General features: G+C 41.3%; 1 protein-coding gene across 1 annotated transcript in view; it reads right to left on the reverse strand.

Moving 5' to 3' along the window:
- Positions 1-25,906, reverse strand: part of thada (THADA armadillo repeat containing) — a gene marked incomplete in the record, with an annotated part of 93,568 nt that overhangs the window by 60,211 nt on the left and 7,451 nt on the right. Inside the window, 11 exon segments of the mRNA XM_053436814.1 lie at positions 6,179-6,270; positions 7,514-7,636; positions 8,120-8,242; positions 10,970-11,102; positions 15,477-15,586; positions 22,505-22,665; positions 23,231-23,377; positions 24,179-24,315; positions 24,461-24,596; positions 24,704-24,932; positions 25,278-25,423. Coding sequence (XP_053292789.1) covers positions 6,179-6,270; positions 7,514-7,636; positions 8,120-8,242; positions 10,970-11,102; positions 15,477-15,586; positions 22,505-22,665; positions 23,231-23,377; positions 24,179-24,315; positions 24,461-24,596; positions 24,704-24,932; positions 25,278-25,423 — 1,537 coding nt within the window.

Raw genomic sequence — 25,906 nt, forward strand, 5'->3', positions numbered from 1 at the left:
TCCACACAACGTCCCTCAACCTCCAAAACAACTATGAGGGGAAAGTAACATGACAAGAGAAGCCAGAGACACAGGAAAAGATTTAGACTGTAGAGAACTGACAGTCAGACATTGGGACTGATACGAACATGATCTTGTTCCAAAGGCTAAAACAAAAATCAAGCTTTTACATTTGTTTATGCAGCTACAGCGAGAAATCAACAGTCATATTTGTGTGTATTTACATATAGTATATGTACATACTGTGCCATGGTCATGTGTGTTTGCGCTTATTTATCCACTCAGACACATACACAACTATCAACAAAATGACAAACTATATATTTAACACAGGCGGTGCTGATGCAACCGCCATTCAGCCTCAGGGCCAATAAAGTTTTTATTTAACTCTGCCCGTCTAAATCAAGTCGCTCCTAAAGCGCAGAGGGCTGGTCTGCCAGGCACATGATCACAAGACTGGAGCGATGGCATACTGCTCCAGTCACGACTGCCACTAATTCTGGACACACACACACACATTCAGACACGCACACATTCAAACACAAACGCATTCAAACACACACACACAAAAACACACTCACTCACACACACACGGTTCAAGTTAGCAGCAGGCACTGTCATGGTCGGCAAGTGAGTTCCAAAACCCCTTTCAACATGGATGTGACACACTGCTCGCCTCCTGTGACTTGACAAATACACAAAGATGAGGTGTGGGGGTTGCTGCAAACTCAAATAAACTTTATTGTCACTGTCTACATGTGCAAATATTGGACTCAGTGCCCGCCACCATCCTATGCTTTCTCTAATGAGTCTCTCCGTCAGACAAGCTACCTGGAGGACAAAGGTTAGAGGTTGTGTCGCTTCAGATTAGAGGGGGAGAAGGGGGAAAGGTCGCAGAGGACGAGAGAGGAGCGAGAAAAGAGCATGGGGTGTGAGTGAAAAGGCTGAGTCATGTTTGTGGGCTAAAAGCTGTGTCCCCACTCTTCACAGAGGCAACATTATCTTCAGCTGGAGATGGGATTCTTCCAGGACTAGCGAGGGTGGCGTAATAACCCTACAAGCGTCCTAGTTTGACAAAGAGAGAATAAACACTCAAAGAGAAGAGCGAGGCAAACACAGTAAACAATAACAGCAACATGTAGTATGGCCGATATGGATCCATTGAGATATTGTGCTAGTTACAAATAGATAAGTTTGAGGCATTCCTTCCTTTCGTCTGAAAAGATCGAAGCAGCTCAAATACACGCATCCAGATCTGTATATTGAATTCAGCTTAAGTCAATTTGGGTTGTTCCATTCATATCAACAGGTCAGTGTTCCTGGAATGTTAGTGGACGAGGGGAACTAGGTGCATTTACTGAAGTACACTCCGAGATACTTTGTATGTAACTTTATTTTTCTAGACCATGACATTTCAGAGGAAAATAATGTACTTTTATCTCCAAGAACTTTAATCAAGAGCTATATTTTCCAGTTACCTTTTGAAAAGAAAGTTTGCATAAAAAATGTTTTAAATGTTTTTTTAGAGAGTCAGATCTTCTCTTAAATTATCTGATGGTTTTATTCCGATTCTATAACTTAAAGGCCACTTTTTTGAGTAGTAGCAGTATGTTTTTTTTCTAATTTTAAACATTATTTATATTACAGCAATATTATCATTAAACTACTGAACTAAATATCAAGCATTGTAAACTGCCTTCCCTTGACCAGCTGCTTTTAAATCATGTCTTCATAAACGTTGATAAACAGGAAAAAATGTTACATTAGCAGCCTTCCTGGATTGCCTCACACTGCCATGGAGACTCCAAGGTCAAACGTATCGTTTACTTTGAGTTTGCTTCAAACTAAGTGGAGCCATGTAACAGAAGTTGTAAGTGTAGTCGCACTTTGAGAAACAGGCAAAGTACTTGTAATGGAGCATTTTTATTGTTGTACTTGTGCTTCCCCTTCAGTCTGAGAGGTGATACTCTATGCGTCGCTGATATCATCAGGTGTCTCTGAGTCCTTCACTCTCTGAAGACAAATATTTACGGAAACGCTCAAAAGCACCTCAGTAACGTGGATTTGCACATTTCTCCATGTACGAGAGCACATGTGGTGCAAAGTGAGATGTTGACATGGGCTTGAGATAAAGCTGGAGGCGTTGGTTTGAATTCAGAGAGCAATCTCCCCTCTTTCAATAATGTTTACAGTTGCATTAATCTCAACAGCGATATTACTTCAGCAACAATGTATTGAAACCCGGCGCAAAGGGCCCGTGAAGGCCGTTGATCTGCAAGCAAACAACACTTCTGGATTCTAGTGACTATAACACACTGAAATTCCCACAGACAGCAGCAAGCTGTCTTTCCAAAAACACATAATGACACATAATGTTGTACGTGTAGGGAATTGTGTTTATGTTCCAGCTGCAGTGCAAAGAGAGAGAGAGACACACACACACACACAGCCAAAGATTATTGCATGTACAAGCTGTCATAATGCATCTTCTGTAGCCAAAGATTGCAGCTGGAAAATTTTGCTAATAACAGAGACCAGGCACACAACGGACCGTGAAGAAGCCAAACTATCACACACTCTCAGAAATGAGTTGCAGCTTTTCTACAAACGCGCTGTTCTTTTCCCATTTCGGGTTCACTGGTGTGACAACTGAATTATAGTAATGACTAAATATATAAAGAACAACATGTACAGACTTCAAATGCAAATTTTTTCTTAGCCATCATTCTATCAACCTCATTCATCACAAATTCTCCCATGGGTGTATAAAAACAAACCCACACAGTATTAAGGAAAAAAAGAAAGCAGCAGACATGAGGAGGGGGAGATAAGTGAATAACAGAGAGAGGGACAGCAGACTAAAAACACAAGTAAAAACAGACAAGATAAACAGGAGCAGCCTTGGCTCGGTTAATACTTTTCAGACTTTTTCACGGAAAGGAGCCAATAGAAACACAGAAAACAGAACCAGACTGAGCCTCTTGGAACAAGGCCCAGACCCATGTGAAACTCTACCTTGGATTATCTCTGGTGAAGCAAATCACTTCTAAACTCAATATAGACAATAGACCACTTCCTCCCACTATCCAGACATGAATCTGAAATGTCCTCAATATAACTTTTTTGGTGCAGTAGGAGCCTATCTGAAGCTTTTTGCGGAATGGAGCCGAGGTTCTGTTGGAACATGGGCTCGACCGATCACGCTCAGCTGCCAATTAGGACAAGTGTTTATATCATCAAATAAAAATAAAGAGAACTTGAATAAACATCAGTGTGACAATAACTACTTGAAATGACAGAAACCATCTTTGAGAAGAATTAGACGTGCTCTTTAACTTTTAATTTAGTGCTCGTCCCCTCCACTAACAAGAATGTATGACCTCAACTGCAGCCAGCCACCAGGGGGCAATCAAGACATTTGGCTTCACTTTTGGGGAGCAGTCATTTCCTCCATCTTTGTACAAAGTCTATGATATAGACGGCAACATGCTGACAATCTAATCTTTAGCAGAAGGTATACTTTTACCATTTTCACAAATTTAGTTTACATTAAGTATAGAGCTGACAGGATCTGTTTAGCTTAGCTTAGTTCGATTTTTCCTGAGAGGTCATATATCACACTTGACACCTACAATTACAGACGCAACTAAGGATAATCACCCAGGTACAACCAATGTTATATACTGTCATAATGCGCAGTATTTTGAGCCTCACAACTAAGTCTGTATTAATACAAGCGTCTTGATGAGGTATTCATTCAACATTTAGCTTCATCCCCCTCTTCCATCTCGTATACGGTGGACATGCCGTGAGAGTCTATCATGTTTCCACTCTTGGCCATCTTAGCTCAGTGTGTTCAATGGTAAAAAATGTTGCACAAATATCAACCTAATGGAAAAGGTATGGAATTATCTGTAATGCTTCATTCGACCAAGTTTCAAAACTGAATATCCATCTTACTAAAGAAACAGTGTTTGTCAGGTCATGTTAGCGTATTTGTTAAGTGTTTGTTGGATCTTATTCTCCATCCTCCATATACCAGGCTCCTCTCCTGTGCAACCAGCTCCCTGTTAAGAGTTTGGGACCCTTCTGCAATTAAGATTAGGCTTAAAAAGTATTCAGTTTGATAGAGCCAGCTTTAAATTCCCATGATGCACTGACAATCTCTCTCTCTCTCTAACTCTCTCTCTCTTGAAGTCTGGTTCTGTGGGAGGTTCCTTGCTGATAAAAGTGTTTGCTCATTATGGGAACTGTTAGTTTTCTCTAAATATTGTATGGCCTTGACCTTACATGTAAAGTGTCCTGAGATTATTTACGTGATATACAAATACAACTGGATTGAATCTATCAACAAATTTAAATTGGGTCACAACAGGAGGGAAGACGTTTCTTTCAGTGTTTGTTTTTGTGCAAAGTGAAACAAAAACAATAAACTGAGTAAAGGTTCCTGTTGAGTAAAGGTTTTTCTGTGTGTATCACATTGAACTTGCAGCATCCAAAGTAATTGTATTTTGTCAAGCTTTTTCTAAACCCTGGCTGGCTGCTTGACAAAGCACTGGAAGCAGGTCTTAATTTTAGACTCAGAAGTATCAAAAACAATCGTCATATTTTCCAAACAATCCTGAGCAGCAGAGCAGAATTAACAACTGACCAACTTGCAACTAAAATTGTGAAGAATTTGTTAAACCTCTGAACAGATTCACAGCTCTACCATGTGTTGTCTGGGCGATGGTTGCAGATGATCACAGAAACATTTTACCCCCCAAACATATCACATCCAACAAACCTTGACCTCAAAACTAAGAATCTTTTTAATTATTAACATGACAAACAGAATATTGGGGAAGTGCAGGCTGATGATTTTGTTGTATACATGTCTGGTAATCTCAAATCTTTTGCCCTGAATATGTGAACGAATTTCATCATCTGTGTTGTTTACTGTGACTGACATTTTCAAGTTCTGGCTTAAATCATCAATAAACAAATTGATATCCATAACAAGAAAAATCCTACAGGAGGCATGTCATTGTTAGTCTACATTATTAATGTTTTGTCAACACAGTTGCTGTTACTGTATCTATGAAAAAGTTTAATCTCTGAGACGATTAATTGAAGTTCAAATAATATCACCATGGTCTTGAGTTTAAAAAGACCCTTTGAATTCCTCATGGTCTATGGCAGCATTGCTGACAGTAATAATAGTTATTATTAACTGTGTAGTCTTTGTATGCAGTTGTGATGTTCCCTAGATTTGTAGGCACTGACCGATACTTGTTCATCTAAATGGGTTTTATGAAAGTATGATAGTTTAAATGCTGTTTCAAATTTCAATTGTAAAATAGTTCAATTCTCCGAAACAATATCATTCCTAGATGTATGATCAATGAACATGTCAGGCTCTCATAACACGTAACAATTTCCAATGAGTGTTTAGTTTGTAATTATATGTTTGTTGACATACTGTACAACAGATCCATGGACAATTTTATATTGTACCTTTACAATTATATTCCCCAGGTATGAAACAGGTTCAGTACAGCACGACTGAGAAGTGTCCTTTAGCTGAATAACGGATATGATTTCCTTTTTATTTTGCAATGAGGAACTGCCCTTGCCTCCAGTGTAATGTCCTAATTTCTGGTCCAGCAGCAGTGGAGATCTGACATCCACCAGCAGAGGGTTTGAGTGGAGGACACTTGTTTTAAGCAGCGTGCTGTTACAACAGCGCCCCTCAGTGCTGTGAAACAGCAACTGTTCAGCTCCTTTACCTTGGTGTTGAATATTTGAAGGTTTGCTACCAAAATGTTTACTTTCATGGAAATAAGCTGAATTATAGTTGATTTATTGTGAAATCTAAATATGTATAAATAAATGTCTGACATTGTATCTTACACAGTCTTGATTAGAGGCTGGAAAAATGTAGTCTTAATATATGTGGGAAAAATTATAGTTGGATGGTTATAGTGAAGCACATGATGACTTGCATTTTTGTAAAACAGCTGATCCAAGGGAAACTGAAGTAGGATTAAGGGGAATAACTTCCTGCACCAGTTATTTTAGTGTTTGAAGCTTATTTGCACACACATGACTGATAACCACTGATTTGTACATCCCTCATTCAAATAGAAGCATTTCATTCTACTCGGATGCACATGACGGAGAGGGAGAAGAAACAGACCTGTTCTTTTTCGAGTGCTCGTCCTTCCCTTTCTTCACTCCAAAGATCCTTGTGATCAGAGTGCTGAAGAGGAGAGTGGAGGAGTTCCTCACCTGGGACAGGGGGGGAAAAAAACAATAAACGAGAGGGATGGAAAACAGAGAGAGAAAATCGATATACGTCTGTTTGGCAAAACATAAAAGATCAAACAACAGCTTCACAGAGAAAGGGAATTGGAGAGTCAGCGCCATGTCGTTTGGAAGCAATTCTCTGCCGCAGACCTACGATCAGTTAATTATCTGCACTGAGCTAAACTAATGAAATCCAGACAAGAGCCCTGCAGTAAGTAACAGGAGGATGAAGGCCATAATCACAGAGGTGTTGATTCAACTTTACGGTCACCCGGCAGGATACAATTTGTGATGCTGTTGAAGTATACCTCGTTGCTTTATACAGAGATGTGATCATAAAGTGGAAAGAATATCACAAACAGATGGGAGGCGTTGGAGGGAAACATTTTAAACCTGCTCCAACAGGTAAGCATCAGCAAAGATGTTACTGATGGATACAGGGCTGCACAGTGTGATATATAAGACAGACATGATCTAAACAAACAAAATGTGAGCAGTGAACAAATTAACCACTGTAGCTGTGTGCAGCGGGTTTGTATGCTTGCTTGTGTAACAGTTGAACTGATGACGTATTGCTGTTCTACTTGAGTGGGAAATGGTCTGTATTTATACAGTGCTTTTCTAGTCTTGATGACCATTCAAAGTGCTTTTCAGTACAGTTTGCCTTTTTTGTAGTAGTACAAAGTAGTTGTCATCTGTCATGTTAGTAAAAACCATGTCCCTTTCTAAATAGAGTTCATACGTCAAACCCCAAATCCCGCAATTTCTGCTGAACACTCCACCTTTATTATCAGCATTTCAAGCTAGCTCAGACAGAGACATGGTTAATGAAGTTTAATGAAGGAAAATCCAGCAGTATTTACATTTTTTTAATCAAACCCCCAACATGCAAAGCTGCAAGATGGTTCTCATCAGAAATGGTTACACAGCTTCCCAGGTTTGTTTTTTATTACTGGCTGAGAGGTCGTCCTCTAAAAAGAAGGATGGCAGATCACTTGTTATGGTTTTGGTATTTGCTTTTCATGTGCAGTGATTTGCTTTTCATGTACCTGCTTAGGATAAACTACACCTGTGATTGTTTTCAGAGATGGTAACATGTTTACTTGGGCTACAACTGTGTGGTTTGTGCGGCAAAACTATCAACCTCTGTAGCACCAAAGCGGTGTGCGAAAAGAGAGATAGATAATAAAAGGTAGAAAAAAAATAGATGGAGGTTGAAACTCACTGCCCAGACAGGAGAGGTGAAGCCCAGCACAGCGGCCTGCATCCCATCTGAGACGAAGGGGAGGATGTTCTCCCCCAGACGAGTGTCCCTGTACAGAGCTCTGAGGATGTTCAGAGCATGGACCTGTTGTGGGATAAACAGGTCAGACTGAACAAACTCTGCAGAATCACTTAAGAAGACATTACATAAATGACATTTAAAAGATCACATACAAAAACCGATGTGATCACATGATCCACAGAAAAATTGTACATCAGTATTTCATAAACTAGAAAGATTTTATAAAGTGACCACCCAAAGATAACTGGTCACCAGCTGAACTTAGCAAACAGATTTATCAGCAACAACCGAAATACTGCTACATTTGGCTGCTGTTCCTATTTGAATTTCTAAAGCTGGACTTGCTTTCCACCACCACCATTATCATAGATATGATGTACTAATCAGCTGCAACAACTGCAACCAAAGATGCTTGGTTGCATAAAAATGAAGAGCAAAGGCAGAATATATATAGCATCCATTACACCAGTATTATAAATGATGAAGCTGCTTCTTGGTGGGTTTGGTAGGACCTGTGCACGGAGGCTCTGGATGGATGATAACTACCTGAGGAACAGAGGAGCTTTCGTTGTTCCTGTCCGCGGACGGCATGGCCAGGCTGATCAGTTCTCTCATGGTCATCTTCAGCAGACTGCAACTGGATAACTTGGGCTCAGAGGAGAGCAGAGCCTGCAGCAGAGGACAAAAGAAAACATAAACAATGGAACGCTATTGAGTATATTAAATTAAGTATAAAAAAAAAAGAACTACGACTATTGCCTTGCAGGAGTATACCTCCACCAACCAGTCAAGATGCAGTTCATATCCCATCTGTTCAGACTTATGATATATGCAGTAAAGACGTTTCAACATGATCGCAGAAAAGATCTACACAATCAGAAGAGTTTCACGGTGGGCACCCAAGACTAGTGCCACCCATCCAGGTTCTGACCAAATGTGAAATATGGTCACATTGGTCACATTCAACACCATAACTGAAATGTGATGATATCACAGTATAAAGACATACAGATTGGGGTTAGGTTAATTGAAGACTGTTTGTCCAAGATAATGATGTCATAGTGGTGTTGACCTTTGACCTTTGTATATAAAATGTCATCCCTTCAAATCATTTTATTTATTTTTAAGACATTAGTGTTAAATCTTATTTTAAATACTTCATTGACTCTTGAGAAATGTCAAATGTGTTTCCTGCGATCACTTTGTCCTTTGTACTTTCATAACTAAACTTTAACCAGTGCATCCTAGAGTTCAAGGGATGTTTATGCAAAATCTAAGGGACAAGCCAAACATAATGAATGACTAACTGCCATGAAGGCATAAAAACAATCAAGACTCTGATATGCATGTTCTTCATCCAAATGTTTGTAGTGTACATATTGGAGATGCAACTGAATATATATATTGTTGTAATTTACCACTTGTTGAACTGTTAGTACTTTCTGGGTTTTATACCGGACATTTGATGAAAAAAAAATCATCAACAAGTTTGTTCAGCTATTGTGCTTGTGTCTATTCTAATAGACACTGTTCTGCTGAAAATATATTTAGTTTAAAATGATATTCAGTGGGTGAGTATTTAATTATCACTTCTCGCCCCTAAACTTGCAGCAGCAAAACATCTAATCTAATTAATAAAGTGCACTATATAAAATCATAACCTGTAACATAAAGCCACAGCCATTACATAAGTCTTTCTACAGCGATGGCCTCAGTGAATGACATCATTTGTATGCGCCAGTAGTGGGATTCGGGAATGTGGGAGCAAGGAGGTCACAGCACTTGGCTGCTGTGTGAGAAAGGAGTTATCTTAGTGTGGGAGCTGATGGGAGCCAGCTGTGTGTCTGGCCAGAATTATGCTTCAGAGTTAGGCCTGGGAGGGATGGAGAGATGGAGGGCAGAGGTAGGGAGGAAAGCAGGAGGCACAATCTGGCTCTTATAAACTTTCGGGGGGGAGTAGGGATGAAGGAAGGTAAGGGGAAGAGGAGGGCGAGTCGGGCTCCTGTGAAGTCTGTCCCGGGTTGATCCAGACCAGTGTGAGGCAGCCAGCCTCTGTCTCTCTGTGTGCAGGAATGCAACGCAAACCTCTGCCAAGGTGTGGACTTCTGCTTCGCCCCAGACTTCCTCTGCTCTGTCGGGCTGTTCCTCTTTCCCCTCCATCTTATCTGCTCTGTCTCGCCATCTCTCTTCATCCTCTTCTCAAGACATCCAGCCTGGTTTTCTATCAGAACTTTTTTCTGTCAAGCAACTCCTCCGCTTTTCTCTCTCTCTGTACTTTATCTTAGCTCTGTACTTTCGAGGTTCCATATGTGCCAGTTTCCAAAAGACTAAATTTGGACTTTTGAAACCTTGAATTTAATTCAATTTTATTATAAACGAAAATAAAGATTGAAATCGAGTTCAAAGATTTAAATCCTATTTCAGACAGCACGTGCTGGTCACACAAACGCATGAAAACAGAAGAACATAGTCATAAGCGGTGCAGCCGTGCGTCTCGTACCCATAACCACAACAAAGAGCAGCCTCACTCTCAAATTACTACCATGATAACACACAAACTTTGTCGTGTCTAGTTTTAATATCAGTAATCAGAGGAAGCGAGGGAGGCGAGCTGTGGCTGAATAACAGACTGAGTCAGTCAAGTGTTAAGGTGGGTTTAGTGAGAGATTACAACACATTGTAAAGGTGTGTGGGACTGGTGACTAATAAGAGGGGTCACTGAAAGGACAGTGTGTGTGTGTGTGTGTGTGTGTGTGTGTGTGTGTGTGTGTGTGTGTGTGTGTGTGTGTGTGTGTGTGTGTGTGTGGGTGTGTGTGTGTGTGTTTTATAAGTGTTTAGTGTCAGTGAGTGAAAATAGATGGATTAAGAAACACTGTGTTCTTCCAGCATGAGTGCTCCAGAGGCATGCCAAGAACTGCAGAGTATGCAACTTTAAGAAGTAAGCAGGAACACGTTTACTCATGTTTTTATCGTTTTTACGCACTTATGTCATGAGTAGGTGTTTTCCAAAAAGGTCCTTATTTTTCATCTTCAAAACACTTTTCAGCAAATTTAAGTCAGAACTGGGTCTGGTGTCGGGTATGATAGAGGACAGAACTGGGACCGTTAGATCCTAAACAGTAACAAATAATGACTGTGTCAAGAGAGAGTCAGATTCAGCAAAAAAACGAATCTGACAATCGATTCCACGCACAGACGCACACGTACTCACTGCAGAAACTAAACCAGAGGAATGTGCTGTTTACTGACAAAGGTCAGAAACTTGTGCGTTCTTAAGTGTCAGAATCAAAACAATAACCTCTTTCCAACACTTAAAATCAACAGTGGGTCGCAAATCAAGCCTGGAACTTTACTAGCATCCCACTGATACTCCTTGGACCTGGTGCCCACACACACCTGGATGTAGAAGGGTATTCCTGCGCTGCGTCGAGTGGCACACAGCTTGGATGTTGAGTCGCTGGATTTGACCTGCTGCAGAACCTCAGACAGCCAGTGGGCCGGAAGCTGCTGCAGGCCCCGACTTCCACTCCTGACAGACACACACAGAAAAAAATTGGTAATAAATAACAGAAGTCTTATTTCTTCGATCAAAGACTCACACAAAGAGGCTTTCAAGTTTAATTATGAATGAACTATGTTATCTAAATTATATACTTTTATATAAATTTATTTATATATTTATTATTTAAGTCATTAGTTAAAATAATTCATTCAGTGCAGTAGTTCGCCTTTTAGTAGTTAAAATGTTCAGAGGAGCTGTCAGCGCTTTATCCTCATTAGTTGTATCTGAATGCATATTTTCAGGATGGATAGTCTGACTGCACACTTTCGGGCGACTTCATTCTTTTACAATGAATCCAATATGTTTCTCTCAACACAAAACCACACCAAACAAGGATCACATCACTGCAAATAGTTTTTAATATTTCCTTAAATCCACTTTGACAACCAGATGGATTTCGAAGTAGGTTTCCATAAGAAAATGAAAATAAAAATAATAAAATGTGTCACATATGTCAATTGAAAAAGTGTCAGAATAATCACAAACCACAACATAATGTGTGATTGATTATCTTTTTAATCCCCTGAACTAGTGATTCCAAAGATAGCGTCTGTGGGCATCCAGCAAAATGGAAAATCGTCAATAAACATGTCCAATGTAATTTCTGTCAAGACGCATCCAAAAACCTGAAATGTGTCAGGCTGTATTTCTTTAAAAACAAAAGTTTGAATGTTTATCAGCAGTGTCGACGCTACAAAGGAAGGTGCTGCTCTAAACTTTCAGACACTTGTACTGTGCTGCGGGGCACCTGGTGCCCTAAGGTGTTTAAAACAAACCCAGATAATAGGATCTGAAGCAGGTCTGGCAAACACACACACCAGCATATAACCACTGCTCCCTGAGTAAGAAGCAGCTGCTTAACAAGAGCCAGAGACACACAGGCGATGAGTTCAAACGATTCAATGTGGAGACAGAGCGAGGGTGCAGCTCTGCTCCACACACTCCAGCGTCCTCGGTTGCAAGTATTTGATTCACTGAGGACACACACATCACAAACACATGTGTGGTGATGCATCTACTGTAGAGCTGTGTTTTACAGTAGAATATAATTAGGAGGAGGGAAGATCCAGAGGGAGCTCAGCAGTTTCCAATTGATATGTGGGAAGATTAAGGGGCTTATCAACTTCTTAAGATTATATATGTATATACATTTTGTATTTTTTTTTATATAATTAAACTCCCATAATGACTCAGCTATAACACCTAGACATGCCAGGTTGCACGTAAGAGTATATTAGAACCATAGACTGTATAAAGATGTACAACATAACAGCAAAAGTAAAGCCAATGTGTCTCATATCGGTTATAAAACCCAACTTCTCTATGTTAATTGATGGGACATGGACCAACTAAAGGGTCAAAAACAATTTTTTCATTTTAGACATTCTTATCACAGCGAGTTTTCTTTTTTTATTCTGGTTTAAACAGTTATTTGAGGCCTTAGAAACGATGTGAAATGATTGACAGCTGAGACTGGCTCGCAATCGGTCAAACACGCCTTGGCAGGACCTCGATGGAGCGGCTCTGCACTGCGATCATTACTGCGCAGACTCTGATTGCAAACGACATCATCAGTGCAAGATATCAGCTTTCACCGAATTAGTGAGCGAAAGTAATTTAGAAATACTGAAAAAGTAGTTCACACAAACCTTAGCCTTAACATATTGTAATATCACCAACGGTTAAAAAGATCATTCCAAAAACCAGCTTCTGTCACCATATTTAGCACATGTCAGGTGATGTGAGTGAAAAGGTTCTTGAGTTCATGTGCCATGGCTTTGGGGGTGCATGTGAACCATTGGAGTAAACAACTTCAGTTAGAAATCCAAACAACGAACCAGAAAACTTAGTCATCGAGAGGGAAAAAGAAGAGAAAGTAAAGACGGATATAAAGATGAAAAACGGGGCAGAAACAAGAGAGAGAGCCAGTGAGAGAGCGCAAACACAGTGGAACGCACCAGCGCCAGATCCCAAGGCAGAGCATCAAAAGGCCGCGGTTAGGCACCCCGCAATCAACACCCCATAACCCAGCACACGGCCTGCATACCATCCACACACTGCTCTCCCCCTGATGAAAACACACACTCACACGCCTGGAGCAGAACACACACGCGCTTCAAGTACGCCTACACACAACCGCGAGAATGTCGCCCTCATTACACAACACATTGAAAGACTGGTTTCTGCACAAGAACAAAACAAGCGAGTTTTGTTTTAACTGCTCTGCCCTGGGTGGTTCAAAGTCAATACTGCTGCAACGGCTTTGTGGTTCGTAACCTGCCGCAGGGCTCGAGACATCTTCCACATGTCGCCATTGAGGAAAACAGAGAGGTACAAGAAAGTGAGAAATTCTTTCATGTCGTTCTGAATTAAACAATTGTTGTTTTTTTTCTTCTTCCCCTCAGGGGGATAATAGTGGGATTATATCGTGTAATAGCAGGGGTGATGGGGATTGTGGAGTTGAGTATGAGACTCCAGCCAAGTTTAGTGTTGCCCCTAGAAAAACATCACTACAGAGGCCCCATCAGTCTAATAATGTTCAACGTGCGATTTAAGTGCATTAGTAGCTTTGAATTATAAAGCTGGGATCAGAATTGGAGAAATCCACAGTTGGGTCTTAACCGTATTTGGCCCTGATTTGTTATACAAGTAAGTTTCAGTTATTTAAGTCACGCTAAAGACTAAAAACGAATTTCCTTTTCATGCCCAATAATTTAATATATGCAGAACTTTTATTTCTTTATATGTTCTATACACACCTGAGTTTATGGCTACAATATTTAATGTTCTCATTAGCTGTATTTGTATGAACATTTTCAAACTGTTGCATGACTTCAAAACTAGTTGGAACATGTTGAACCAGAGATATATATATAAAAAAAAGCAGCAGTTAAAGGAACAGGACAACATTTTGGAAACACCAACTTGTTTTCTTCCCAAGCATTTGAATGATGGTCTGATGTCAAAGTGATTATCAGTAGATCATTTTCACTATCTTTGCTTTGCGCGGCTAATTTGATTTAGAACATCACTAAAAGTTTTAAATGTGATTACAATATAAAAAAATAATAAAGAATGACATTTGAATGGGATTATAGAGACAGATTGACAACTCTAGTCCCTAGTAGAAAGCAAATACGCATATATGTTTAGTAGTGTGTAAGTGTGTGGCCTCATAAAACCGCAAAGTGCTGAACTATTTCTTGGTGGACAACAACTCAATGCAGTTACCACGGTGCAGTTGGCAGGTTTATTACCACTGTCACTACCAACAGGGACAAAGAAGTATTGAGCCAATGAATAACTTGTTTGTCAAGAAATAGTACCCCCTATTATACTTTATAATTTTACGTTACTGAATGTGTGCACGTCAAACAAACAAGATATTAAATGCTGATCAGTCGGATTTTAACTTGTTGGGAGTAGGATTTACTGATAGACAGGCAAACAGTTTTCTCCTACCTCTGGTCTTTCTGCTAAGCTATAGGCTAACGATAGACAGACTCCAGCTCTGCTCCAAACAAAGACAGAGTGGAATCATTATTCTTATCTTGTTTTTTGGAAGGCAAAAACAAGGGCAAGGTAGATTGGGGGCAATTAAAAAATTCCCCCCAAACTGTTCCTGATTAAATAAGACGTTTTCAGATAGAACCTAGGGATAAAGTCCAGAATAGTGGGTCCGGACTACAAGAGGTGGAGCAGCCAGGTGCAGCAGGCAGAGGCACAGGATTTTATTGACAACACAGACACTCGTGTTGGCTCTTATCACCACAATCTTCTCTAGACATCTTTGTCTGTGTCTTCTGTATGACTATGCTTTTTCACCGGGACATAATTGGTTCCATTTTTTCTGGCGCAGCGTCATTAACCCCCCCACTCCCTGGCTCTGATCCCCTGCTGTGCTCTCACATTGAATTCTCCCGACTTTCTGCAGACTTTATACAAGGGGGCCAGGCTGAAAAAGTCCAGAGGCTCTCAGTCGGACATGTGCGTTCATACATGCACGTCCTCCAGAGAAAGTGTGGAAAATCTCTGGAGTTTAGTGCCTGTCAGAAAGCGCCTCTGATATGTCAGCTTTTTACTCTGCTTGTTGCACTGAGTTCACACATGGTCTTGGTCTATTATCAGCAGCGCAATGTATTTCATGCCTTTGTATCTCTGACAACCAGAAGGCACCGCATGATGAATGGCTCCACTTCTCTTGATGTAATTCAAGTATATTAGTGATACTGAGAGAACGTGCCTCCTCACTAATTACAAGGCACAGCCATTGCCATGCCCACAGCCATTCAGCAGTATTACCTTTCCGCCCCTTCGCCCTGAACGTGAAAACACACACACCTGCAAAGCATGTCGGTGAGGCGCACAAAGCCCACGTAGGCCAGTTCAAAGGCGCCACGGTGACGGGACTGCAGGAGCTGCTGACGGAAGTACAGGCCGACCCCCTCCACCTGTAACAGAGACGCAGAGAGAGGATCAGCAACTCAACTCTAACAGGGGCAGTAGTCTCTGTGTGTGTGTGTGTGTGAAGGAAGCAGTCATCAGTACATCAGGTAGTTAGGGAACAATGAGGTAGCAGGGTGAACCGTTATCTCAGTTGAAAGACATCGATTGTTATAGACCTGCATTCATTCAGGAAGTACACTTACTTTATGTGCACTTCCTTCACTTAAAAGGAAGGGTTAGTAAGTTGTTTTCACACTTGTTATCTTATATGTGAATATCTACTTCACGTCCCGATAGCCATCAATAAATTAAGTCTTGGGAAAACAGGCAGTGTCTATGACGATCGCAGGACTGCAATAAACCCAACCAATAATTTAATTCAGACCAAATGAAATGATTCGCTGGCGACCTGTGTGGCTGGGTGAACACTCGTCCTCTCCCTGATCATGACTGGCCCCTTCTCAGGCCAGATACACACACACACACACACACACCACTAAAGCGTTAGACGATAGCCAGAAGTTAGCTAGTAAGCCATGACTTTTGGCTTCTAGCAGATGTCAGATGTTTTGGGAATGTATATTTGACGTGAAGGCCGATGTGATGTAGTGGGATGTAGTGTAGCCTGCTGTCGCTTCCTGTATTACCAACCCTATCTCTAACACATACAACCAAAGAATCTACAAAGTTCATCAATAGTATATTTGGAATTTGAACTGATAACATCAGTTCATCAAATTTGTACTAAATCTGTAATAAATCAGTACATTGTAAAAAAAGGTGATGTCTTCAAATGACTCGACCAAATCAGTCCAAAAACCCAAAGTGGGGTAGATGGGTAACTGTTGACATGGTGACTATATCCTCTCAACCAGTGGCTACATCAAGTAATCCAACCATCCCCACTAATTGACATATTTGCTATACACAAAGCTGGCAAAAAATACTCCACTAAACCAAGCAAAGGAAACCGAGAGAAGACGCTGCCCCATTCAGCCAATCAACCTCATGGGTGTGTATGACGATGTCGCTTTGGAGTAAGAAAAGATGAGACTCTTCATAAAGGGTTTAACAGACTTACCCTAAAAGACTTATGTTAACTGTGGCTTGTCTTTCCACTAAACAAGTACCTGCATGGCATGATAAATATAATCTAGTGGCTGAATAAAATACACTGAAGGTCTCCCTACAGTTTATTATCTACCTCTGCCAATGAGGTGATGTTTTCATCTCTGTTTGTTTGTGGGTTTTTCTCTGTTAGTTAACAACAACCAATTGCTAGAAAAGTCCTTTAGACAGAAGAGTTCAGACTAAAAAGCAGTGTGGTGAATAAAAGAACGGTCATACACTGATGAGCTGCATGACCTAATCCCACTTCAACCTTTTCTCTACTTGGCCAGTGACGTGAAGCTGTAACACAGGCTACCCTCTTGTTTTAGAGACACTTACATTTTCAGCCAGTGAGCACCAAGCATGTCAAGCGTGAGAGCGGCATGTCAGTAGCGTGACTAGTGTGTTCAAATAAGGATGCTGAGAGATCCACATAATGGCCACTCTCAGTAAAACCATCCAGTTAGTAACAGTGTTAGCGACATTATTCTAACTATACACACACACACACATCGACACACACAAACACACACTGAGTGCTGTTTCTGTAGCAGTGTGTTGCAGGTGAGGCGGCAGGGCGAGGCGGACGCAGAGCTCCAGTGCCCTGTCATTAAGGCTGTGGTATCACCACCACCACAGAGACAGCCATGCCCCGACTTAGTCAGGGGTGGCATGGAGGGCACAGGGAGGGGTGGCACAAGCCTGATGCAGAAAACCCCGGTGTGAAAAGGGAAGAAAAAAATCCCAACGGCCCCTCGGGGGATGTGAGGTTAGACACAACATCTAAACTAACACAGACATAGACCCGCAGATGAACTAGGAGCAGACCAGTGTCTGCAACCTTCTGCAAGCAGCCCTGATGTCACTGAATGAGGGAAGAGCGATGCATGAAGTTTAAATGAGGAAAACAGCTGCAGAATGTGAGTATTTGAGTATGAAAAATATGCATAAATTGGAAAAATTACAAGAAATATGAATGCAACATAAATGTAGGGCTTAAGCAGCCCATTTTTTGGCCACATGACTGGTCAGTAAACTCGACTGACCCTACAGACCCAAGTGGACTAACTTAAACACCAAAGTATGGACTGAGTAAACCGCAGCCGTACCAAGCCCGATGACTTATCACATCGGTGGCCGGAGTGGACTCCCAGGACAGGCCTGACCTCACCGGGGTAAAAATGGCAGCGACAGTCACTGTTAGATGGCCCGTGGCTGCCGGGGCCCAGACCGCTGCGGTGCTGAGCTGGGCCGAGCCGGGCAGCGGCTCTGCCTATTTAAAGCCTCCCTCCAGAAAGGTTCCCGTCTGTGTAACTGTTCAAAAGGGCCGAGCAAGCTTCCTCCGCCGGGCCGTTGGCGCGGGGGGGCACTTTATTTAGACGTCAACTTCCTGTTTGCAAACGTGCCCGTTTCCCAGAAAAAACTTCCATGTGCGGAGAGAGAAGTTTCCCAAGTTTAATTACATGTATGGCTCTGGACCGTGACTGTGACCCAAATAGCCAACTTCTCCGCCGACGGGACAGAGTTAGAAAGCACTCCGATAATGTTTATTGTTGTTGTTGTTGTTGCTGCTGCTGCAATCTACAGGGAGAAAAAGTGAAGTTTGGTTTATAATGGTACAGCTAACAGAAAACCATGAATACTATAATTAATAGTTTCTTTTGCTCTACTGCAGTGCTAATGGAATTAATTTGGTATCCAATAAAAATATTGGCATGTGTAACATCCTACAATTAAATCTCTTTTTCTCTCCGTCCTTCTGTCTTTGTTTCTTTCCTTCTTTCCTACACTGTTCTCAACAAACCGCAAAATCTCAATGATAATGAATTGGAAAGTCATCGACGCAGCTTTTTGGTCTCCAAGTCCACGTATGAAAAAATTTCCAATTTGTCACTGCTTACTTTTACCAGGCCTAAGTTGTAAAGCCTGTAGTTGCTAGTAGCCTCAGTAATACACAAACGATAAGTTGCAATACTTGTATGAATTGTGGCTATTTTGCAGTGTCACTAAACAAATTTATGATGCAACAAAGACCCTGCTCAAACCTGGTATTAACATCCATCCTGAGATCTGATTACAAGAGGTCAGCTTTACTTACGTCTGTGGACAACTTTCATTAAAATGTAATAAAAAAAGATTTTACCCATTTGAAAAAAAAAAAGTGTTGATATTGTGGCAGTGACTACAAACTAATCCATGTACGAACACGGAGAAGCGTAAAAATACATTTGATTCATTGTGAAACTGTAGCAGGTCAATGGATGTCACCTGAATACGCGACCCTTCATATGTGGTACAGGACACATTTGTGTTCACACAGGGAAACACTCCTGAATGTTCTCTCCTCTGTGTAACCACAGCTCCAACAGAAGGTGCAGAGTAAACCTCAGGCCCGTCAGACTCCAGAGGATCAACCACATCGGTGGTCTGTCACGCCTTTACTGTTCCGTCAAGATGCAAAAGTGCTACTTCTTCCTTTTTTCATCTAATCCAATAGAATCAGCCGGTGTCATAGTCCTGTTCAAACCAAATGCATTGGCTTAGCTAAACATCTCTACTAGTGATGATTGAGAGAGACTAAAGACAGGAAAGAAATCAATCAAACTATTAATGACCACCTGTAACCACTGCTGTTGCCATGGTGCCACCCAATAAAACATCTGCTGTGTTTCCAGGCCAACAAGCGCATAACAGAGGATGCTGTGTGTGGACCACAGGAGGTGTTGAGCACATCTTGAGAGGAGATGTTGTGGTCATTCACTCTGTCTCTCTCTCTCTCTCTCTCTCACACACACACACAACTGTCTATGCATGTCATTGCTTTGGTAGAGCACAATGACTTGGTCCACACAGACTTAGCCAGACCTAACTTTCCTATTGGAATCACCCCACTGACTGTTAATGCTTACGCAAACACTATTCTCTCTCACACACACACAGACAAACACACACACACACACAGAACATGAAATTGATGACAAGCAAAATGAAAAAAGAGATGCGGTGCAGACTGAGGACAGAAGTTCAGATTTTCCTTCTGTCTCCGTGGTCCTGAGCATGAGTTTGTTAAATCATCAGCTATGTGATGAGGCTCGTCGCCATAGTTACCAAAGTGGACAAAAAGGTATGCATGATGTCACCAGCAAATATTGTTTCAGGACACTGTGGTAGTGGTGACACACCATTATCACATCCATTTCAGCAATGGCCAGTAAAAACTACACTGGTTGTTTTACGTATAACTGGTTGTTTTACGTATAACAGGTCAGACTTGTTAATGTCTGACCTGTTAACAGGTCAGACATTAACAACTGACTTGGTTTTCTGATTTCTATGCAGGTCTTACATTTGATTTTGAACACATTTTCTAACACAGATTTTTACCAGGTAAGCAGAGTCACAGCAATTAAGCCATTGAAGACTTTTCAGCATCTGAATAGTTTGGGCTCTGAATTACCTGTCACTATTATTGGGTTGGTAGAGGTTCAGCTTGTGATTTTAGAAAAAACACTCATTCTCTTTCTTTTTCATAGTTGGATACCATTCTCTTATTTGTATCAACCTACCATCCGGAGCTTAGATCAAAAACTGGAAAAGGTAATAAAATCCACGTACAAGCACCTCTAAAGGTCAGTAATTAGCAAGCTACCCTAGCTTATCTTACAGACTTTATATTTACTAGAGAGACATGGGGGTGCAATCTGTCTCTATATTATTGTTCTTCTTAAATGTTGCCAAAAATATAAATATTCGTTCCACCTTAAAATCACTTTGGCAAGGATCACAATAATGGATCATAGTCCATGCAGTATTTACCAAATGTCAACTGAGCTAAAATATAACTAAATGTGAAATCCAGTTGCTCCAGTACAATTCACAGTTTGCCTCTGAACCTATACCTCAGAGACTGACTCTCTGAGGTATCCAATCTCCTGCAACCTGGAGTAACATTTTTAATGTTACTCCAGGTTGCAGGTAAAGAAGCAAAAGAGGAAAATAACTAACATTCAGCACATAGAGCAGCGTGATACTTCCTTCTTTCTCGCTCTCTCTCAGGAGTGTAAATACATGGTCAACAGACAAACACAAACGCACACATGCACACACTCCCTTTACCCCCTACACGGACAAACCACAGCCTATGTCTGGTACCCTTGTTATTATGGACGTTCACATGCTGAACCACTCAGACAACTATTCCTGCATGAGTTTGTGTATCTGTGTGTGTGTGTTGTTTGCAGTGTTTTCCTGCTGGTGGTGGAAGTGATTTGGAAAGAATGCAGTGGAAAGGGAGGGGCGTTGTGACCGTTAAACCAGCAGGGTCGAGCCTCAAATGAAAGCGCGGCGCTAACGAGGGCGGATGCTAATTGAAGAGCCTCCCAGCGTGGTGTTACAAACACACACACACACACACAAGCACTCACTTCCTCTGACGCTACAGAACACATACAGTAAAATAAACGTTTACTGTATTTTGAATGGTGCTCTGGGTTTGTAGCACGCGTCCGAGTGTGCGTGTCAGGGTGCAGATGCAAACAGCTGCTGCGAGTGACAACAGCAGTGTCCACATTGGGGTTCGGCAGCCGTGTGTATTTTTACATCATCTGATCGTCACTGTGTGAGATCGCCAATCCCTGATGAGACTAGGACGGTGGGGCTGGCGTGTGTTCTAGGCAGCACACCCCCACAGCTCAGCTGTTGTAGCTTGGTTAACCTTGTTGGCCTTCCCATTCCCAAAAGTCTTCAAAGCTAAAAGAATACCGACAGATGAATAGCGGCAGCAGATGTCTGAGGATCCCACCGTCAGATGCGAGTGTCATCGAAAAAAGACACGATGAAGGGAGAGCGGCAGAGCAGCTATTTTATACGTCAATTCTAATTGTACCCTATTACCAATGGTTCACCGCAACATTTTTATACAATTAATTTTGACATGTAGGAATGCATCAGTTTGACTTTTTCTCTTTATGTCCAATAACCATTTCCTCTACCAATGCTCATTTCCCTCCACATCAGAAATCTGGAGACCACACTGGGATCAGTTTAATGTAAGGTAACACAAAGCCACGGATCAGTGTGGCACTAAAAACTGCGTCAGTGGTCTGTGGCGAAGGCATGACGGCAACACTGAATTTTATAATGACAGTGATATTAAATATGGGTCAATCACATCTCACAAAAACATGACCTACATAATAAAGTCCAGTGGATTGGAGCAAACTTAGTGACACAGGTCAGTAATATTTTTGGAAAAAACAGCATTTATATCCAAGGAAACTTAAAAACATGAACAATTTTCATCAGAGTTTGGTGTATTTGTTAGAGCAGCAGCTCTTCTGGTCAAGGAAGCCAGGGATTATGGGTAATCCAATGTTCAGTTGTGTTTCACCTCAGTGAGTGGGACTACGTAGAGCTTAACACATCATAGACTATGTTTATTTTCTACTTAAAAACAACTTAATCGCTCGGACATTAAGCCAAAGAGAATCTATCACCATGTGTGACTGCAGAGGGCGCTATTGTTCAGTAAAGGTTACATAGTGTTGCTTTAGCTGGCCTCATAACAGCCAATATATAAATTACTGATGCATATTTAGGATCAACTTACACTGTATTTTAGTTTTTTATTTGAAAAAATGTAATCATACCCATGATATTTAAAATAGACGATTGTGTCTTAAAGGTCAAGGGGCTAGAATGAAACCTTGTCAGACCCACTTTGAATCCACAAACTGACTTGTAAATGCAACCAGTTTTTTTCACAAAGTCAGGGTTTGCTGAGGTGAGGTATCTTTTATTCTTCTGGTTCTCACCTGTTCCTCTGTGATGAGCCCTGGATGTCTTTGCTGCTCCTCATTGGTGTAGAGCAGAGGCAGGCTCTGACACAGCTGGCCGAGCAGCATGGCCACTTCCTTCATGCTCCGCCAGCAACATACCAGCACCATCTGGGCTGTCACCCTGTAGCCTTCACCACCTGAAGCCAACACATACACCCACGGTGACACAAATGAACAGAAAAAAATGACACGGGAGAAGTTTGATCACTTATAGTTTCATTACCTAAATGATGTAATGTACAATGTTACAGCTTTGTTTGGAATGGAAACCATAAGAAGTCCAAGTTCACATAATGTGCCTGCTTTTGTTGTTTATGTTGGGTCACATGAGTTACATACACTCAGCCAACACACACCAAACTATTATATTTTCCTCATCACGGTTAAATTACAGTCATTTTGGTAATCATTAAATAGTTTCCGAGGAGTGACAGACTAAGCATCATGTACAGTAAATATACAGTATAGCACAATAAAGGCCAAACACTGCCCTCATCAGGAAATCAGTGGTGGTTTCACTAACTGAATCTGTAGCTCAGAGGAAACAGTGGGAAAGGTAAGTGGAGAGACTTTAACTAAAGAGACATTTTAGGCTTATCTTAAACAATAACAGTTAATTCACAACTACAATCAAGTAAAGGTCTAAAGAAAAGCTACATTCCTGTGAAATTACATTAGTAAGTCTAATACTCTATAACTCACCAGTGTTCAGTGATGGTGTGCGTGAAGTTTGACTGTGTGTGTGATCGTCTCCCTGGTGTGCGTCCAACTCTCTGGCACTGTCGAAGAAGTCATTGGTGTCCCTGGGCTGGATCTCCTGCAGGATCTTCTGCAGACCTGCTGAAGTCTCTGTCCAAACAAGCACACACAAATATTTATTTATTCATGATATTATATCCATTGCGATAAAATTCAATGATCTTATATTACTGAATTAGAACGATTCCATGAACTTAACGTATATTCTTGTCTTTAAAAAGCATTGTCAGTGTTTTTTGTTTATGTTGTGTTTATAAACAATAGACTATATTTATAAATATATGAGGCATCTGCACTCCTTCCCATTATCCAGAAATGAAGACAAAATATCCTGGATATAAACGCTGCCATCGGGTGCATTTGGATTCAGAGTCTTCGCAGTTAGGATCAGGAGAATTGAGCCGTGGTATCTAGGTTCAGCCGATACCGCATTTGACCCATTGTGAGTCAGTTTCAGCTGTCAATTGTGACATGCTGCTTCGGTGACTTGGTGTGCAATGTTTTGTCTTGTGTGTTAGTTAATTCAGATTTATAAATATTAGAGAAAGGGAGTAAAAAAAAAGACTGGATTTATAACCTATGCTGCAGCCAGCCACCATGTGGCGATAAAGAGGATTTTGCCTCACTTTTGGGAGGCGTCATTTCATTCTTTACATACAATGAATGTCTAAAGGAAAGTATTTTCTTTTCTCAAAATCCACAGGGAAAGTTTCCCATCTTTGAAAGTAAGGAAACAAACCAGAATCCCCAAGTGTAACGCTTCACTCTTCTGTTTATATAGTTGAAACTGAATTTATTTTAAACTCATTATAATTTGCCCTGCTGTTAAACACTTACTACACTTATAATACAGACTAATGTGAAAAGGACAATGTTAGGAAATCAGATTACCGGAGTCAGTATCCATGGGGATGAGTCCCTCTGGGGAGGAGCTCTGGACCACGGGGGAAACCACATCAGACATCCTGTAGCACACGGCAATCAGCTCTGACATCAGACATCTCCACTGCTCCGGCTGTCTCAAACCCCTAAACACACACAGAGACATGCACTTATCACACAAGCACCAAACCTAACAAATATCAGCAGGTTATGTGTAGTAAGCTTTCTGCTGCCAACAACAAAAACAAGTTGTTTAACATAGGCATTTGTTGTGATGATTCTTGTTCTCACTCGGTGTTTAGATGCTGTAGTACAGCCGTGATGCAGTGAGCTCTTCCATAGAGAGGATAAGAAGCAGCTGCTTGTAAGAGAGACGACTCGGCCTTCACCACCTCTGACTGCAGGCAACACAACAAGAACTGAACCACTGAGGACAGAAAGACAACACAACACATTAGTTGCACATAAGACTGCAGATTTCATGGATGTTTAACACATACATATATTTATCGAGTGTGTACATCTGGATCTTACCAGCCCGAGTGTTGATCTCCAGAAGGAGGTCCACTGAATCCTGGGGCCGGAGGGAGGGAGGCTGGAAATCGAGGCCCTGCTGCTGGGCACAGTGCAGCAGAGCCTGGCTCAGGTGCGGCTGGTGCAGCAGCAGGGTGAGGAGGTGGGCTGCTGAAACGCTGTCAAAAGGCTTGGTGCTTGTACTGAGCTCCAGAGCGGCCTGAAGGACACAACGCATTCTCTCTGGCGCCTAAGGTCACAGAGACAAAGGAGATATCAGCTTAATACAATGACACATGGTGATGCTTTTGCTTAAACTACATGCAATATGTAGTGTCTTAAGAATCACTATTTGAAAGAAGTGCAGGAATTATCACAGATTAAGATATGGGTCTTCGCAAAAGGCACATCGTAGCAATATATATTTAAGTTTTAGAAATTTACTTCCAAATATTACATTGAAATTTAATAATATAAAAATTCTACACTCAAAAATAAGGTCTTACTAAAAAAATCTACTTAAAAAGAAAAACATTTTTAGAAGAAAATCTTGTAGAAGACTTTTTTAAGAATAGCTTGTGTTTGGGATATTAACCTGTAGCCCCACAACTGATGGAGGGAATTGCGACAGCAGTGTCGTGGCCAGCTGTTTGACTTCCAAGAAGTTGCTGGCAACGCAGTAGAGGACATTCTGAGCATGTGCAGAGGTCACAACCTCGCCCAGGGCGAACACATCAGGCCCTGAGGACGATGGAGGTGAAGAAAAACAGGAGGTGACAGTGAGTGACAAGAGGAAGAGTACACGCTGAGACAGGTGGAGCACCAGGCTGGCATCAAACTAAAGAGACTGACCAAAAAATGGGAAGGCTGCTGCCTCTGGCAGAACAGGGTTCCAGTTCTGTGAGTTGGCCAATGCTATTGTATGAAATGTGCCAAGCATCATGAGGAAGGTGCCCTTTAGTGAAGCACTGAACTCCAAAAGCTGTGAGCCTGTTGGTTGAGTTTGCTTCCTCCTTATTGTATGACCAGGAAGACATGTTCCAATAGTGGATCCAAAAACAGTAACCTAAAGATTGCAGTATGAATCATGACAGGTCGGCCAATACATAACGTTTTTTTACATATTAGTACAACATGATAGTTTTGTATTGTAATCAAATTTTTACTATTTTACTAAAAAAAAATTTAAGTTTAAAAGGCTAAAATTACACAGCCATTACTTTT

This window comes from Pleuronectes platessa, chromosome 12 (genome assembly GCF_947347685.1).
Source record: "Pleuronectes platessa chromosome 12, fPlePla1.1, whole genome shotgun sequence".
Classification (NCBI taxonomy): Eukaryota; Metazoa; Chordata; class Actinopteri; order Pleuronectiformes; family Pleuronectidae; genus Pleuronectes; species Pleuronectes platessa.